Raw genomic sequence first — 14,953 nt, 5'->3', positions numbered from 1 at the left:
TGTTTAAATCAGTTAATTGAAACTGTCCAAATATGTACTAAAATAAACTGGACTGAAATTTACTGCGGAAAAGAGTGTGACATGCTATACTTATCAGAAAAATTAGTAGTACAGCCAGTTTGCTACAGTAGTCAACATTTGAAGTGGATCAAAACTTTTCATCAAAGTTGTCCAAAAACCTAAAAACAGAATGCGTTCTTGTTTTAGGACAACTTTGAACTTTCTTGATCCACTTCAAATGTTGACTACTATAGTAAGCGCCATTTTAAAACAGCTGAGCTTCTGTGATGCTACTGGACGCTAATGTTAGTGTAAGTTAGTAGCATGGCTTAGTAGCGTACTTAAAGGTGCATTCACATTAGCAATTTTTGTTTTTGCGCGCAAAAAAGGCCTATTGTCTACAGTGAGGCGATGCATGAAACATGACACACACAGAAGCTTTCTGCTGGTCAATACGTGGAATCTGCATGACCAACTTGAACATCTTGTGAAATCTGCATGAGGAAATATTAATATTGAACTAGCTCAAAATTTCCAATTGCGTGGATTCCTACTGAAATACAACAGCAGTCAAGCCTTTTCAAAGTTGTTCTATTGACTGTGAAAGCAGATCTTGCAAATATACTTGACCTATTTTTTTTCAAGCCCTCAAATCACTTGCATATGAACTATTGTGTGTTCATACACAAACATCTAGCTGTGCATGTACATCAGCGTACTGTGCTGTTGATGAAAATTACGTTACACAAACTGGCCATAAGTCAGAGGGGCACACAAACAAGGGAAGTATACTTTTGGCTTTATAATTAGTTACTCAGTGGCCATAATGTAGGTTTGGTCCACCCCAAAACATTCTGTCCTTCTTTGGAGTACAACTATATTGATTGGTGTAAATGTGGTTCTCTTGAAAATGCAATTGCATTGTCTTATTTTCATACTCTGAACAATAAAAGTAATTTGGACATCAGCAAGTGTGAAAATGTGAAATTACAGGGGCACAACTATTTCTCTCTCTCTCTCTCTCTCTCTCTCTCAGGATGACTGCCTGCTGAAGGTGTGGTATCCCACCACAGGATGGAAGTCTGCAGTGGTGATGCCAGACGTGACTGATAAAAAGATCCCAGCAGTTAATTTCTCATTTGTGTATCTGGCGCATCCACGTACAGTCACAGGCTTCTCCTGGAGGAAAACCAGTAAATATATGCCCAAGTATGTCAAACACATACACAGATTATTTCACTCACACTAGGGTGGGTGCTATTACTGAATGTATCATGCAATAGTAGCAATATTTCAACTAGTAGATACACCGCTAAACCATTTGTACTATTTGGTAGATACTGTATATGCATGGGGGTTGAATTCAAGAAATTTGCAGTCACAGCTGTGCATGTATTGACTATTGACTTCAAAGGTGGTTCATTTAGTCAGTAATATTACTTTTGTTTATTACATAATGTGAAGCTGTTTTTGCAAAACCAGACAGATCATTCATCATTCCTTTTTTTTAATATTTATATATATTAGTTAAAATTGCTACAGTGTTTTACAGTATATATTGATAGTGTGAAATAAAAAGGACTCAAAGCTTTACTATTTTGGTAAAAAAAACATATAATGTTTGAAATATTTAATTCATAGTGTAATTATGAATTTTAATCATTTATATTAAAAAATAAATATGTTAACGGATTTGAGACAAGACTTTAGTGAGTTGGATATTAGTTAAGTATTCCTCATTCCATTCAATTTTGACTCCAACTTCATGTCTACAATTTCTTTTGCTGAGGCACTGTAGATTTAGCAGTGCAGGAAACACTGCTGAGATTTTAGTCTTACCGCCCACCCTTAACTCACACTGTGAATTCCACCCTTGTTTGTGTGTATTTCTCATTGTGTGTGTATGTCGTAGGGGCTCTGTGTGTAACGTGTTGCTGACTTCCTGCGCGGATGGTATCTGTCGTCTGTGGAGTGAGACCCTCTTGCCTGAGGACAGTCTGTTGGGGGGGCAGATCTCAGAGAACAGCACCAGCTTCAGCTCCTCTCTGCCAAACATCGCTCAGAAAGACAAGATACAGCATGCTCTGGAGGTCAGCATGCAGAAGCACACATGCTTATAAACACCATTCTGAAATCATACAGACACAATTACATTATGTAGCCCTAAATTATTGGTGTCAAGGCATAATAAAGAATAATGCATTATGCATGTTAGCTCGGTTACTTTTTAAAATGAGCTATGTCTGTAGCCTCTGGTGTTTGTGTGCACTGCGCTTGCAATTTAGTCAAATAATCACATTGTTGTTTGTGTGTTCCTTGCGTATTAAATCATATTTGCTTCGATATCAAGGCTGAAATGCAAATAAATATCTAAATTATATTGAAATAGTCGAATGGCAGAAGTATTGAATGATTTTTTTTTGTTGCAACAGATCTTCTCCTCAGCAGTTGTCATCTTCAGTAGGATGTGTGAAAACTGTATGCTAACAAGCAGCAGCCTACCTTTTGTCTCCATGTAAACCAAAAACTAACAAGCAATACATTTAGTTTTTTACTGAAATCAGATGTTGCTGCCAGTAGACAAATTGGTTAGCAATTTAAAATCATCAAGCTTAAAACAGGGCAAAACAACCAAATAGAAGCACCACAAATGTACTACATAAGACAAATATGTAGAAAAACTTTCCTGTGAATTATTTTCAGTTTGTTCTTCATACAAAGCTAGACAGATCTGATTTCAGAACACTCAGAATATAGTGCATAATGAATAATATGCAATTTTTTGTCTTTAATCAACTTGATTGGGCAACTTGACGATGAAAAACATGAGATGCCAATTAAAAAGCCGATTGAGATTCGGGAATGTTTCTGACTGGTGGAGCTCACATTGGGTCCTGCTGGGTAGTAATAGAAATGCCTTGTTATAGTGGCTAGTTAATTGAGTTTTATTCATCCCATTTCCAAAATCAGCCAGTAATCTTTGAAAGATGCAAACACTTATGTGTTTGGGCAGTTTTACATCACATGGAGTTTTACATGGCAGTGTGCTTCAAAGTCAGAAAAAAATTAAATAAATAAGCAGGATATTTGGTTAATTCCCTCCGTAATTCTCTATCTACAGTTAGAGTAGACATATACTTGTGCACTGGCTTCATTTAATATAATTGTGCATATGTTGATTTCATCTTTTTGTGGATTATGTGGTTTTATTTGAAAAACAGAAGCATGATGAATGGACTCTCTGATGTGCAGTTAACTTTATTATAAGAAAGTGAAAACACATTATTATTTACCCCGTTTGCTTCTGCAAGGCGTCAGTTACACATTTATCCTGTGTTAACATCAGTATTTAATGGGTATGGAGGGTAGGCACTTACCGGCAGAAACATAAATTGGCATAAACTGATGATAAAATGTTCATTTTCAGTTATATTTATTTAATGTTAGATTTTAGGATATTGTAAAATTAATGTTAGACTATATTTTGCGTGGGTTTGTGTAATAAAATCACAGGCTGTTGGTTTTTCAGTTTAGCAAACACGCATGTTTGTCACATCTTAGGTGTATTTTTATTAGTATTGCGATTTGAACACGCACACTTTCACCTTTCTCCATGTGCCATCTGTAGACCCAGATAGAATCTGCATTTTCTGCACTGATTTTAAGGGAAAAACTTTAATCACACATGACAAAGTGTGTTTTTGTGGCTTAGAATGCTACACTCCGTTTCATTGTTGGCCTGCTGAACATGAATTGCATTTGCGATGTTAAAAATTGTCTGTCTCCCTTCAGTCTATCCACCACCTCAAGCACCTGCGTAGGGGCCGCAGAAGATCGTCCGCCCTGGTGGCCCACACCGAGCTGCTGCCCAGCCAGCTGGGGTCCCACGAAACTCACCGCCACATCTCACACCACGCCAATGCCCTCTGCCACTTCCACATCTCTGCCAGCATCAATCCCAACACAGGTGCACGTACACACACACACACACACACACACACACACACACACACACACACACACACACACTTGTGTTTACATGCTTTATAAGAACACAATTTTGTATAATTACATAGAGATTATGTACATAGAGATTTTTCATAAACAGCTTAACCTTGTTACGCCTGACATATAAAGTAATTATTATTATTATTGTTATAAAATTTTTTTATGGAACAGTTTATTGAACCTTCAGACAAAACATAAAAAAAAAATGGCTCTAGTAAACTCTTAAATTAGTATGTAATAGTAAATTCTTAAACTTGTGTGATACAGTATAGGACAATTGAAAGCTCATACTCAAGGAGAAAAAAATAAAAAATTAATATTGTTTTATTCAGAGGCCCAAACTGACCAAAAATATGCAATTTTGTTTTTTGTCCAAAAAGTAAGATAAAAATCTGACTGCTTATAATGTGAATCAATGAGGTGTTTATAACTGTATAGCAGAACACTCACAGTACATAAAATTCATATACATATCAGTTGTTACCAATAATATGTCTTAGTAAGATGGTATTTAAATGCTTTTTTGATCATAGCTCTATAAGACATATAATGCCATTGAATACAGTGATGATTGAGAAATGTACAAACAAACATTCCTTAAACTTTTAAAAGCCCCCGAATTTAACTTGATTTTACTTTAAAAAATAAAAATGCATAGATAGTCAATTTTCTTCAGTGCCATAAGTGTTCATCTTAAAAATATTAACAATATTATTAAACAATAATACTAAATAATCTTTTTTTATTATTAAAAAAAAAAAAATGCAGAAAGTTTTCTGTTCCAGTTTATGGGTGGGGTTAGAAGATAAAAGTATGATCATCTCAAAATAAAAAGAGTCCTTGTAAGCCACATATGGACATACGTGTATGCATTCACACACACTGACAGTAGCGTGATCTTTCTTTTTGTCATCAGATATCCCCGCAGCGCTGGCTGGATCAGGCCTGTTCTCTGAGGATGTCAGCGGAGGGTTTGTGGTTCACTGGCTGAATAATAAAGATCTTAGCTTCACCACCTCCATGGATCTGTTCATGCAGCAGCTGCGCAAACTTTCTGAACAACACCTGGAGCAAACCACTGACGACTTTGAGCAGGAGGGGGCAGCCAAGTTTGACTTCGGTATTACCTTGTTATGAATAAACCTGTTAGCATATAGATTAGACTTAAAGGGACAGTTCAAACAAAAATTTGTCATTAATTACTCACCCTTGTGTCCTTCCAAACTTGTAAGATTCGTTCATCTTCGGAACGCAAATTAAGATATTTTTGATGAACCACTGATGTCACATGGGCTATTTTACCGATGTCTTTACTACCTTTCTGGGCCTGGGAACATTTCTGTTGCATTGCTGTCTATGCAGGGTCAGAGAACTCTCGGATTTCATCAAAAATATCTTAATTTGTGTTCTGAAGATGAACAAAGGTCTTACAGGTTTGGAATGACATGAGGGTGAGTAATTTATGACAGAATTTTAGTTTTTGGGTGAACTAACCCTTTAAAGCTGACATAAACATAGGCTAAAAGCTGCAAAGAATACTTAATGTTTTTTTTTTTTTTTTTTTTAATGGTGGCATTATTGTTTCTTTCAGATTCTCTGCTGCATAGGGCTGTCACGATATTAGATTTTTCACACCACGGTTATCGTGTCCAAAAGAATTCACGATATCGATATATCGCGATTATCTATAGAAACCTTGGGAATCTGCCAAATTAATTTTTACTTCATTTAGTTTTTCTTTTTACCCAATGAACATAAGGATACTGATAAACACAGGGCACATGCATTTTCACAGCTGACCTGAGACTCTGGCTTTCTCTAGCTTCTTTGAAGCTCTCTATGAAATAACAAGAGAGAAAATACTGTCAAGTTCAACAGTATGATGAATAAATATTAACATCAAAACTGATACTTTAACCTGTTAACTTGTGTCCCCGTTTTTAATCTCTTTAACCTATAGTTGCGCCGGCGCCAATGAAGTCATGCAGTTAACGTGCTTCTAATTCAGTTTTAATGTGCGCCTAGAATGGCCACAGATGAGGCATTAAGTGCATGGCACTGCGACCAACTTTACATTTTAAAGAGTTTAATGTGGTCACTCAGTTTTTCTAGATCAGTTTTAATCGTGCAATAGATTTGAACAAAGAAATCAATTGCTACACAAAGGCAGTATTGGCCATGACTTGATTGCAAATACAAATACAAAAATTAGATAAGTAAAGAAAACGCTGTACTTATTTAAAGAATTCACTCTTTTATTTAAATACATGAACACAGCAAACCGCTGTTAACAGGTTAATGTAACATTTCCCATTCCATGGCTAGTAAAATAATAACTGTCTGGATAATATTGACCATGGTTCTTTTCGGAGTAGCATGGCCATGCGCTGCGTCGTCTTGTTTGACAGGTGTCAGCGTTAAGGCGCAATACTGCCACCTGGGAGGTCAACCAGGTACTGGCACTGAAGTAGGCTATTTGCGTGTCCTGTTCATTTTAAATATCACGGTGATCGCCAATACTGGCAATATCACCACACCCTAAATTAACTCGATATTTCATGATTTGAATATCACGGTTATACCGGTATATCGCGACACCCCTACTGCTGTATATTTATAGTATATTGTACAATGTGCTCTTTTGTGTTTATTTTTTTTAGATCTGGATGAGATGTCTGATAAGGGCTCTTCAGAGCATGAGGAGGGAGATCAGGAGGGCAGCACCAAGGCCTCTTCTCCTGGTTCAAGCAGCAGTGTTCCTCTACCCTCTGTTTTGCTGGATCGGAAGCTGGAGACTCTCATCCTAGAGTGGAACAAAAGTCCAGACATGCTCTTCACTATTCACCCACACGATGGATCCTTCCTTGTCTGGCACATCAAATACCTGGATGAGTTTATACCTGGCATCTTCAGACAGGTTCAGGTAAGATACTCATTCAGAAATCATGGTAATGATAAGTCATGATAGTTTGAGGTATGGTGTCATGTTCAGAAATATTTGCAATCCTATGCTCTTTAATTGTTGGCAGCAGCCATTGAAAACTTATGCTAATACACTATTACACTTATGCTACAAATTACCCAGATAAACAAAATAAAATTAATTTGTTTTCTCCTTTAGGTGTCGTTCTCATCTCGTATCCCGGTAGCATTCCCCACAGGTGATGCTAACTCCCTCAGTAAGAACATCATGATGTACGCCTGTACGTTTATGGACCAAGACAACTGCAGCGCTCTGGAGGATAAGAGAAGCGAGCGGCGGGTTCCTCAGAGTGCATCTGCATCCGCAGGGCTCAGTGCTCTTGGACACTCTCTTGCTGCTGTCATCGGACCTGCCGTCATGATGGTGTCCAAACACGTGGACGGCTCGCTCAACCAATGGGCTGTGACCTTTGCTGAGAAGTCCGCCTTTTCGAATGTCCTCACAGTTTCGCACAAGTTCCGTTACTGCGGGCACCGTTTCCATCTCAATGATTTGGCTTGTCACACGGTCCTTCCCTTGCTGCTGACATCATCTCATCACAATGCACTGTTGACTCCGCCCTCTGGATCTGGAAGCGTTGATGGAGATCAGATTGGGGTTGTGGCTCTACAACCCACCAGGCCAATGAGAGGCATTCCCCGTAAACAACTGCGAAATGCAGCCACGCGTACCTTCCACGACCCCAATGCGATCTACAGTGAGCTGATCCTCTGGAGAGTCGATCATATTGGCCCACTCTCCTGCACAGGGGGTGTGTCAGAGCTAGCACGAATCAACTCGTTGCACACATCTGCGTTCTCCAACGTGGCCTGGCTGCCAACACTCATCCCTAGCTCAGTGCTTGGTGAGTTTACACCACACTATAGCTGTATCCATACCTGGCATATAATACATTATTATTGGATAATAAAGGGAGCACAGTTTAAACAAAACACTAAACTTTGATACATACCTGCACTATTACTTTGCTATGAGATGAAAAAGGGATCTTATTATAATATTTCCGCCCCTTAATCTGCAAGTTTCCACCCACGGAGTTGCCGTTGTGTTGGTTTTTTTTGTTGTTGTTTTTTCGACAGTCGAAAACGGTGTACCAGTTCTAACGCCATGGCAAAAGTTCAAACAAAGCATGCTAACTGTTCTATCGTTAGCTGCACAGACAAGCACAGTTAATTATTATTTAGAGTCCCAGCCTCAGAGGAGACAAGAGCAATGGATTTGATTTATTTACTGTATCTTATGCTGCTGCCACACAGATCTAATATAAACATACGATTTCTTTCCCAGCTGTTTATGTTCACAGACATACCGACTGTTTTATTAACTCTTTTGTTTACTGTGCTATTAATTATTCGATTATTATTTGAAAATTGCACTCGTCCCCCGCATGCATGCATGCAGGTATAGGCTACAACACCCATAAACAGAGAGAGGGAGTGAGACCATTCATGCTTTCAATCTGTATGATAACAAACTGTTTAATTCATTAGGGGATATGCTATCTTAACTCAAGCCATATACAGATTGTAACGTGCTGAAACATATTATTGTAATAAACACAACCGAATGACGGCACTTGTTAACATAATAGGCCGTCGATTACCATAAATCAACTGCTCATTAGGCTAGGACATTTCCACTTCAAATAATGGAACCCCTAAAGGGAATAAATACGAGATGGGAGGAAAAAATTATATTTCAATACTTTCTCTCGCAAACATAACATTGGGTAATTATACTGAATATAAATTATGGGCATCAGGGAGCCATTATTAATATGCCGGGCATTGAAATCACTTTTGAATGCGCGCTTGCTTTTTACTTTCGCTTTCTAGATTCGTGATCACACATGCTCTGGGTATACTATGGAGTGGTAGTACGTACTTACCACACATTTTACAAGATTAAGATGTTTATTAGTGTTGCTCAGGATCTGCAAATCATTTGCCACCATCCTATCAGTCATCTCTCTTTACTCTGTTTATGTACTAAGCAAACTTGTATGTACTGTAATGTAACAAGCTATCGCTAGCAAGCGGCTAACCATGTCCCTTAAGTGGCTATGTAGAACGCGTTATTCGTTTCCGTGCCCTCCCGAATACAGATTCACATCTCTAACCCAGTCGGGGGTGTTTGTGGTCCGCACAGAACTCTTATTTGACATCGTCCCAAGTTATCGTAACCATTATATGCCATACAAGTCTACAGTGTGCACGTGAGACAATATTTTCTTCTGTTGTCTTTGACAGCTTTTAGGTGCATTATTGGCAGCGCCACCCTCTGCTTACATGAATGTGTCACCACCGCATAAGCACCAAAAACCTGAGGAAATTTTTTTTTAGACAATAATTCCTCTATATTCTATAATTAAATCAACTATTCGAAAATTGTGACCCATCCCTAGTACTCGCATGCCCTGTGAAAGCTGCTTTCTGTGCGTGTGCTTTGGATGTGTGTGCTCAGAAAAACGTATATCAGAAGCACGGTCCTATTCTGGCAAAGGGGGCGGGGAACAGCAGCTCATTTGCATTTAAAGATACATGTATGAAAGTGTGTTTCTGCTTCCACTCAAAATATACATTTTCAAAATGATATAATAAATTATCTGTGGGGTATTTTGAGCTGAAACTTCACTGACACATTCTAGGGACACCTGGGACTTGTATTACATATTGTAAAAAGGGGCATAATAGGTCTTCTTTAAGTTGTTACTATGTTGGGCTTCATAAAAATGTTTTGTGGTTTTGTCAGGAACGTACTGTAACTCAGCAAGTGCGTGCTTTGTGGCGTCTGATGGTAAAAACCTGCGTCTGTATCAGGCTGTGGTGGATGCCCGCAAACTACTGGATGAACTCTCCGACCCAGAGACCTCTGTAAGAGCTTTTCAGAGTAGATTTGATAAAAATTATGTCCTTTTCTGCCAATTAACGTATGGTAAATGTCATTAGAGTTGACCTGATTGTTGATCTCTGATGGTTGCTTTTATGTTCAGAAACTAGTGGGTGAAGTATTCAACATTGTGAGTCAGCAGTCCACTGCCCGACCCGGCTGCATCATAGAGTTGGATGCCATTACTAACCAGGTGGGTTCTGTTTGTGTACACATTTAATTTGGTGTTTTATTAACATTGTTGCAATTCAAAAAATGATATGCTGTGTGTAATTTGGCATGTATGTTTGTGTCTTTCAGTGTGGCTCAAACACACAGCTGCTCCACGTATTCCAGGAGGATTTTATTTTAGGCTACAAACCACATGAAGACATTCCAGATTTCAACATTACTAGTGTTCCCTCTGGGGAAGGTACAAAACCTTTTCTTTTCTTTGAAGTATGGTTTAGACAGTTTTTACAGAACATTACAATTGCGTTGTCTTTGTTTCTAGAGTACCAGCCCCCTCCTTTCTCAGAAAAGTTCTACCTGGTGGTGATCGAGAAGGATGCAAATCGGAACTCAGTATTACAGATGTGGCATCTTCATCTGCGCTCTGTGCAGGCGTGTGTGGGTGCGTATGATGTGGGTTATTTGTGAAATGATGACAGCTGTCGGCAGACAGCTTATGAGAGGAAATTGTGAGGGGAGTCTCATGAATGGAAAGCTGATACTTCCTCTAATGACTAATTTCTTTTTCAAAAATGGAAATAATTTAGAAGGAAATGATGCCCTAATTTACCCATTGGGCATTAATAATGTGCATCTGCACTGTGTATTGTACTGTCTGTATATTTCTGTTGATATCTGTTTCTGTCTCTCTGTCTCTGTCTGAGATGAATTTAATATAATTAGTGTCATGATTGATTACTGTTAAATTTTACTTGCTTTCTAATCCTTGCAGAAGAGCCAGTAAATGACCACGTGTTCCAAAACCAGCTGACAGTTCCTTTGAGTCAGAACTATGGTGACTCATCTCCTGACACCACTCCGGGTCATAGTCCGCTGCCTCGCTCCTCCTCTTCCGCCAACCTGCAGTCAGCCAGCAAACTCATCCTGAGCTCTAAACTGGTCTACAGTCAGCGGTTAGACCTTCCACCAGGGGTGGAGCTGATTAGAGCCACACCCTCTGCCGGTATGATCATATTTTTGATAGATGCACCGATTGCAATTTTCTTGGCCGATCCTGATTTTTTTTTTTGTTGTAAGTGTGACCTGCTGATACAGATTTTTGCCAATTCAGATTTTCTTTTGAAAATCGGCTAATTCCGGTCCCTAGCCGGTCGATCGGTGCATCTCTAATTTTTATACATGAATTGTTACAGACTAGAATTGCCCCATTAATTGCTTCATAACATTTATATAAGCTATACATGTTAGCTTTTAATCTTAAAGGGATAGTTCACCCAAAAATAAAAATTCTGTCATTAATTACTGACCCTCATGCCATTCCAAACCTGTAAGACCTTCGTTCATCTTCGGAACACAAATTAAGAAATTTTTGATGAAATCCGAGAGCTTTCTGACCCTGCATAGACCGCAACGGAGCTACCACATTCAAGGCCCAGAAAGGTAGCAAGGACATCATGAAATAGTCCATGTGACATCAGTGGTTCAACCTTAAAGGTGCAATAGGTGATTGTCTTCAGAAACATTTTTTTGTTATGCTGGTTGAAAGTTTCTTCACATCCCGATAGCAATCATTAAGTTAAGTGGTCTAAATGTATTTATATATTCTGTGGAAGGCGTAGGACCAAGAAATGTTCCTCCAATCAAGCGTTTTGATTAACTTTCCTACCTGCATGCCAACATGTGTATTTGCATAACTCTGCGCACCCTGTTCGTGCAGACATATGTCATCAGCGCGATCACGTACGCTATGCAGACAGAGCGAGAATGGCAGATAAACATCAATAACCTGATCTTCCTTCCTGGTATTGTAGTACTTTTACTAACTGTGCTATAAAGTTTTCTCACCGGTGAATGACACGTGATGTATTGTAGTAATGTTGTCTCTGATCGTCTGATCTGTGTGCGAATATGCGTTCAGGATGCGTGCCTTTGGATGGCGATTTGCAGGGAGGGTGGGATGTTCGCTTTCAGTGCTATCAGGCTAAAGTTGAAAGTTGAATTTTCCGAGATCTACTACACCTTTAATTTTATGAAGCTACGAGAATACTTTTTATGTGCAAAGAAAACTTTATTCAACAATTTCGTCTCCTCCATGTAAGTCTTCGACACGCGTTCACGAGAGTACCACAACGCATGTGTTGTGCTGCTGACGCGGGAGCTGACATAGAACCCGGATGCGCCCCCTTCTTTGCAAGCAGAGGAATGTTACACGCATGCGCTGTGATACTCTCGTGAACAAATTTTAACAATGTCCTTACTACCTTTCTGGGCCTAGAACGTGCCAGTTGCGTTGCTTGTCTATGCAGGGCCAGAAAGCTCTCGGATTTCCTCAAAAATATCTTAATTTGTGTTCCAAAGATGAACGAAGGTCTTACAGGTTTGGAACAAGTAATTAATGACATAATTTTTAATGACAATAAAATACCATCTCATATTTGCCTTGTATGTCATATTAAGCCATTTGTGAGTGTGTTTTGGATGATTTGTGTTTGTCAATATTGTGTTCTGCTGTGAAAGCATCATGTTGGTGATAAAAATATCGGGTGTTCTTTTCAAAGGTCACTTGAGCTCCTCATCTATCTACCCTGTGTGTTTGGCTCCATACTTGATTGTGACTACCTGTTCTGATGGACACGTCAGGTTCTGGCACTGTACGGTGGACATGGACTTATCAGCGCCACACCCCGAAGAGACACGTTCATATCGGTGGGAGCACTGGAGACTCTTGAAAGAGGAAGAGGACAACGACAGCTCTGTGAGTGTTGCGGGTCGACCCGTTGCGGTCAGCTGCTCCTACACGGGAAGACTTGCTGTGTCGTTCAAACAGATGTCGCCTGAGAATGAGGGTAGCATGCCTCAGGACTTCTCCATGCTTGTGTCGATATACGAGTGTGAGTCGACGGGTGGCTCGGAGTGGGTCCTGGAACAGACGATTCACCTCGACGATTTTAGCAAACCTGCAAAGACGCTAGATCCACGTGTCAGTGTTGATAGTAATTTAGTTGTCTATAGCAAGTTAGATTTGTTTGTAACCAAAGACAGCCACAATATCAAACACTTTGTGCACCTAGACTGGCTGTCTAAAGAAGATGGGTCGCACATCCTGACGGTTGGGGTTGGATCTAACATCCTTATGTATGGACGCATCTCAGGGGTTGTCACAGAGCAAACAGGAGTGAAGGATGGCATGGCAGTCACCCTGCCTCTAGGGGGCAGTATAAAACAGGGAATTCGTTCTCGTTGGGTGCTCCTGAGGTCCGTAAACCTTGTTTCTTCCGTGGATGGTACCCCATCTTTGCCGGTGTCCCTATCCTGGGTGCGTGATGGCATCCTGGTGGTGGGCATGGATTGTGAAATGCATGTTTATGCTCAGTGGAGGCAAGACGAGAAACTGGGCGACCCTGACGACAACAGCATCTCATCCCCAGAGGGCGTTGGAGGTCGCACTATGTCTGTTTCAAATGAGGGCAGAATGCGATCTAAGAGTGTCTTCGAGGCAGTGCGGGAATTGATGATGCATTCCGCCCCCCAGCAGTGATTCAAGATGGAGGCTTGTTTGAGGCGGCCCATTCATTGTCACCCACTCTTCCGCAGTACCATCCAACACAGCTTCTAGAGCTTATGGACCTTGGAAGGGCACGTCGTGCCAAGGCCATTTTGGCGCACCTGGTCAAGTGCATTGCTGGAGAAGTTGCAGTGGTGAGGGACGTGGAAGCAGGTGAGGGTGGAGCCAGGAGGCACCTATCCCGAACCATCAGTGTGACGGGTAGCACGGCAAAAGACACTATCGTTGCTGGCCGAGATGGTGGGCGGGATTACACTGAAATCAACTCCATTCCCCCGCTTCCACTATACGCCCTGCTGTCTGCGGACCAGGACACATCTTACAAGACTGCAGAGGAAGTGGGAAAAGCTGGAAAAGGGGCAGAACATGAGACACAGAAACAACCAAAGCATCAGTACGCTGATCTGTTTCAGGTGCAGGCTGTCACCACCGACGATTTTGTGAGCTTTGCTGCAGAGAAACCAGAGAAGAAGTCTCGTGTGATTAACCTATCACAGTATGGCCCCACGTATTTTGGCCCCGAACACGCACAGGTGCTATCTTCACATCTTATGCACTCCAGCCTGCCAGGTCTCACACGCCTTGAGCAGATGTTCCTTGTTGCTCTTGCCGATACTGTGGCGACTAGTGCAGAAGTAGCAGGACCCACAGATAAACAGTACACTGGTGAGTTTACTTCTCATGCAGACTTTAAAAGTGAAGTGTGTCATTTCTGCACCATTGGTTTCACCAAACAGAATAGCTAAAATAATGACTAAAGGTTTCCCAAACACTCCCCCCATTTCTCATTGCTCAAACAAATAGATCCTGCCTCAAAAGTCATTGGTTGAGCCAGCGTTGCTGTGGTTTTTCTGGATGCTCAATTTTGCCAAAATCATTCTGTGAAAAATCTTCTTTAATAAAATGTAATAAATAATTAAAAGCTTATTTGCTAAAATAATGAGAAAAAAAAAAAATGAAAAAAAAACATTTTATTTAACTTTGCTTAGCAGTTTAAACGAGTTCAAAAAGCATTTTATCATTAGGGCATTAGTACATATCAGCAGCTCACCCTTCGATATTACTGTCACAGACATGGTCACATGATCAAAATTAATAGAGTGAAAGGGCGCAGAACGTAAAAATGCAGAGAAATAGAACAATGCATTAAAATAAAGTGAACAAACAGAGATTGGTACCAGCTTTACACCGTGTCCTAACTATACGCAACACTGCGATGTGATCCATGTTAGTTTGAGTTTTTGTTTTAACTAGCCACAACGGCGACACGCAAAATTTCTCATTTAGAAACGGTTTCTATTTCAGCAATGTCACGGCTGGAACAACAACATACAAAC

The 14,953-nt window shown here is 40.2% G+C and overlaps 1 protein-coding gene across 1 annotated transcript in view; it reads left to right on the top strand.

Moving 5' to 3' along the window:
- dmxl2 (Dmx-like 2) overlaps positions 1–14,953 on the top strand; it is a 73,157-nt gene that overhangs the window by 15,664 nt on the left and 42,540 nt on the right. The window contains 13 exon segments of the mRNA XM_058752081.1: positions 1,037–1,209; positions 1,913–2,090; positions 3,793–3,967; positions 4,925–5,128; positions 6,669–6,931; positions 7,130–7,835; positions 9,743–9,864; positions 9,984–10,073; positions 10,181–10,292; positions 10,374–10,493; positions 10,824–11,054; positions 12,610–13,548; positions 13,551–14,282. Coding sequence (XP_058608064.1) covers positions 1,037–1,209; positions 1,913–2,090; positions 3,793–3,967; positions 4,925–5,128; positions 6,669–6,931; positions 7,130–7,835; positions 9,743–9,864; positions 9,984–10,073; positions 10,181–10,292; positions 10,374–10,493; positions 10,824–11,054; positions 12,610–13,548; positions 13,551–14,282 — 4,045 coding nt within the window.

Source organism: Onychostoma macrolepis, chromosome 18, assembly GCF_012432095.1.
Source record: "Onychostoma macrolepis isolate SWU-2019 chromosome 18, ASM1243209v1, whole genome shotgun sequence".
NCBI classification, from domain to species: domain Eukaryota; kingdom Metazoa; phylum Chordata; class Actinopteri; order Cypriniformes; family Cyprinidae; genus Onychostoma; species Onychostoma macrolepis.
The sequence above is the reverse complement of the archived record's forward strand: the minus strand, read 5'-3'. Positions and strand labels throughout refer to the sequence as shown.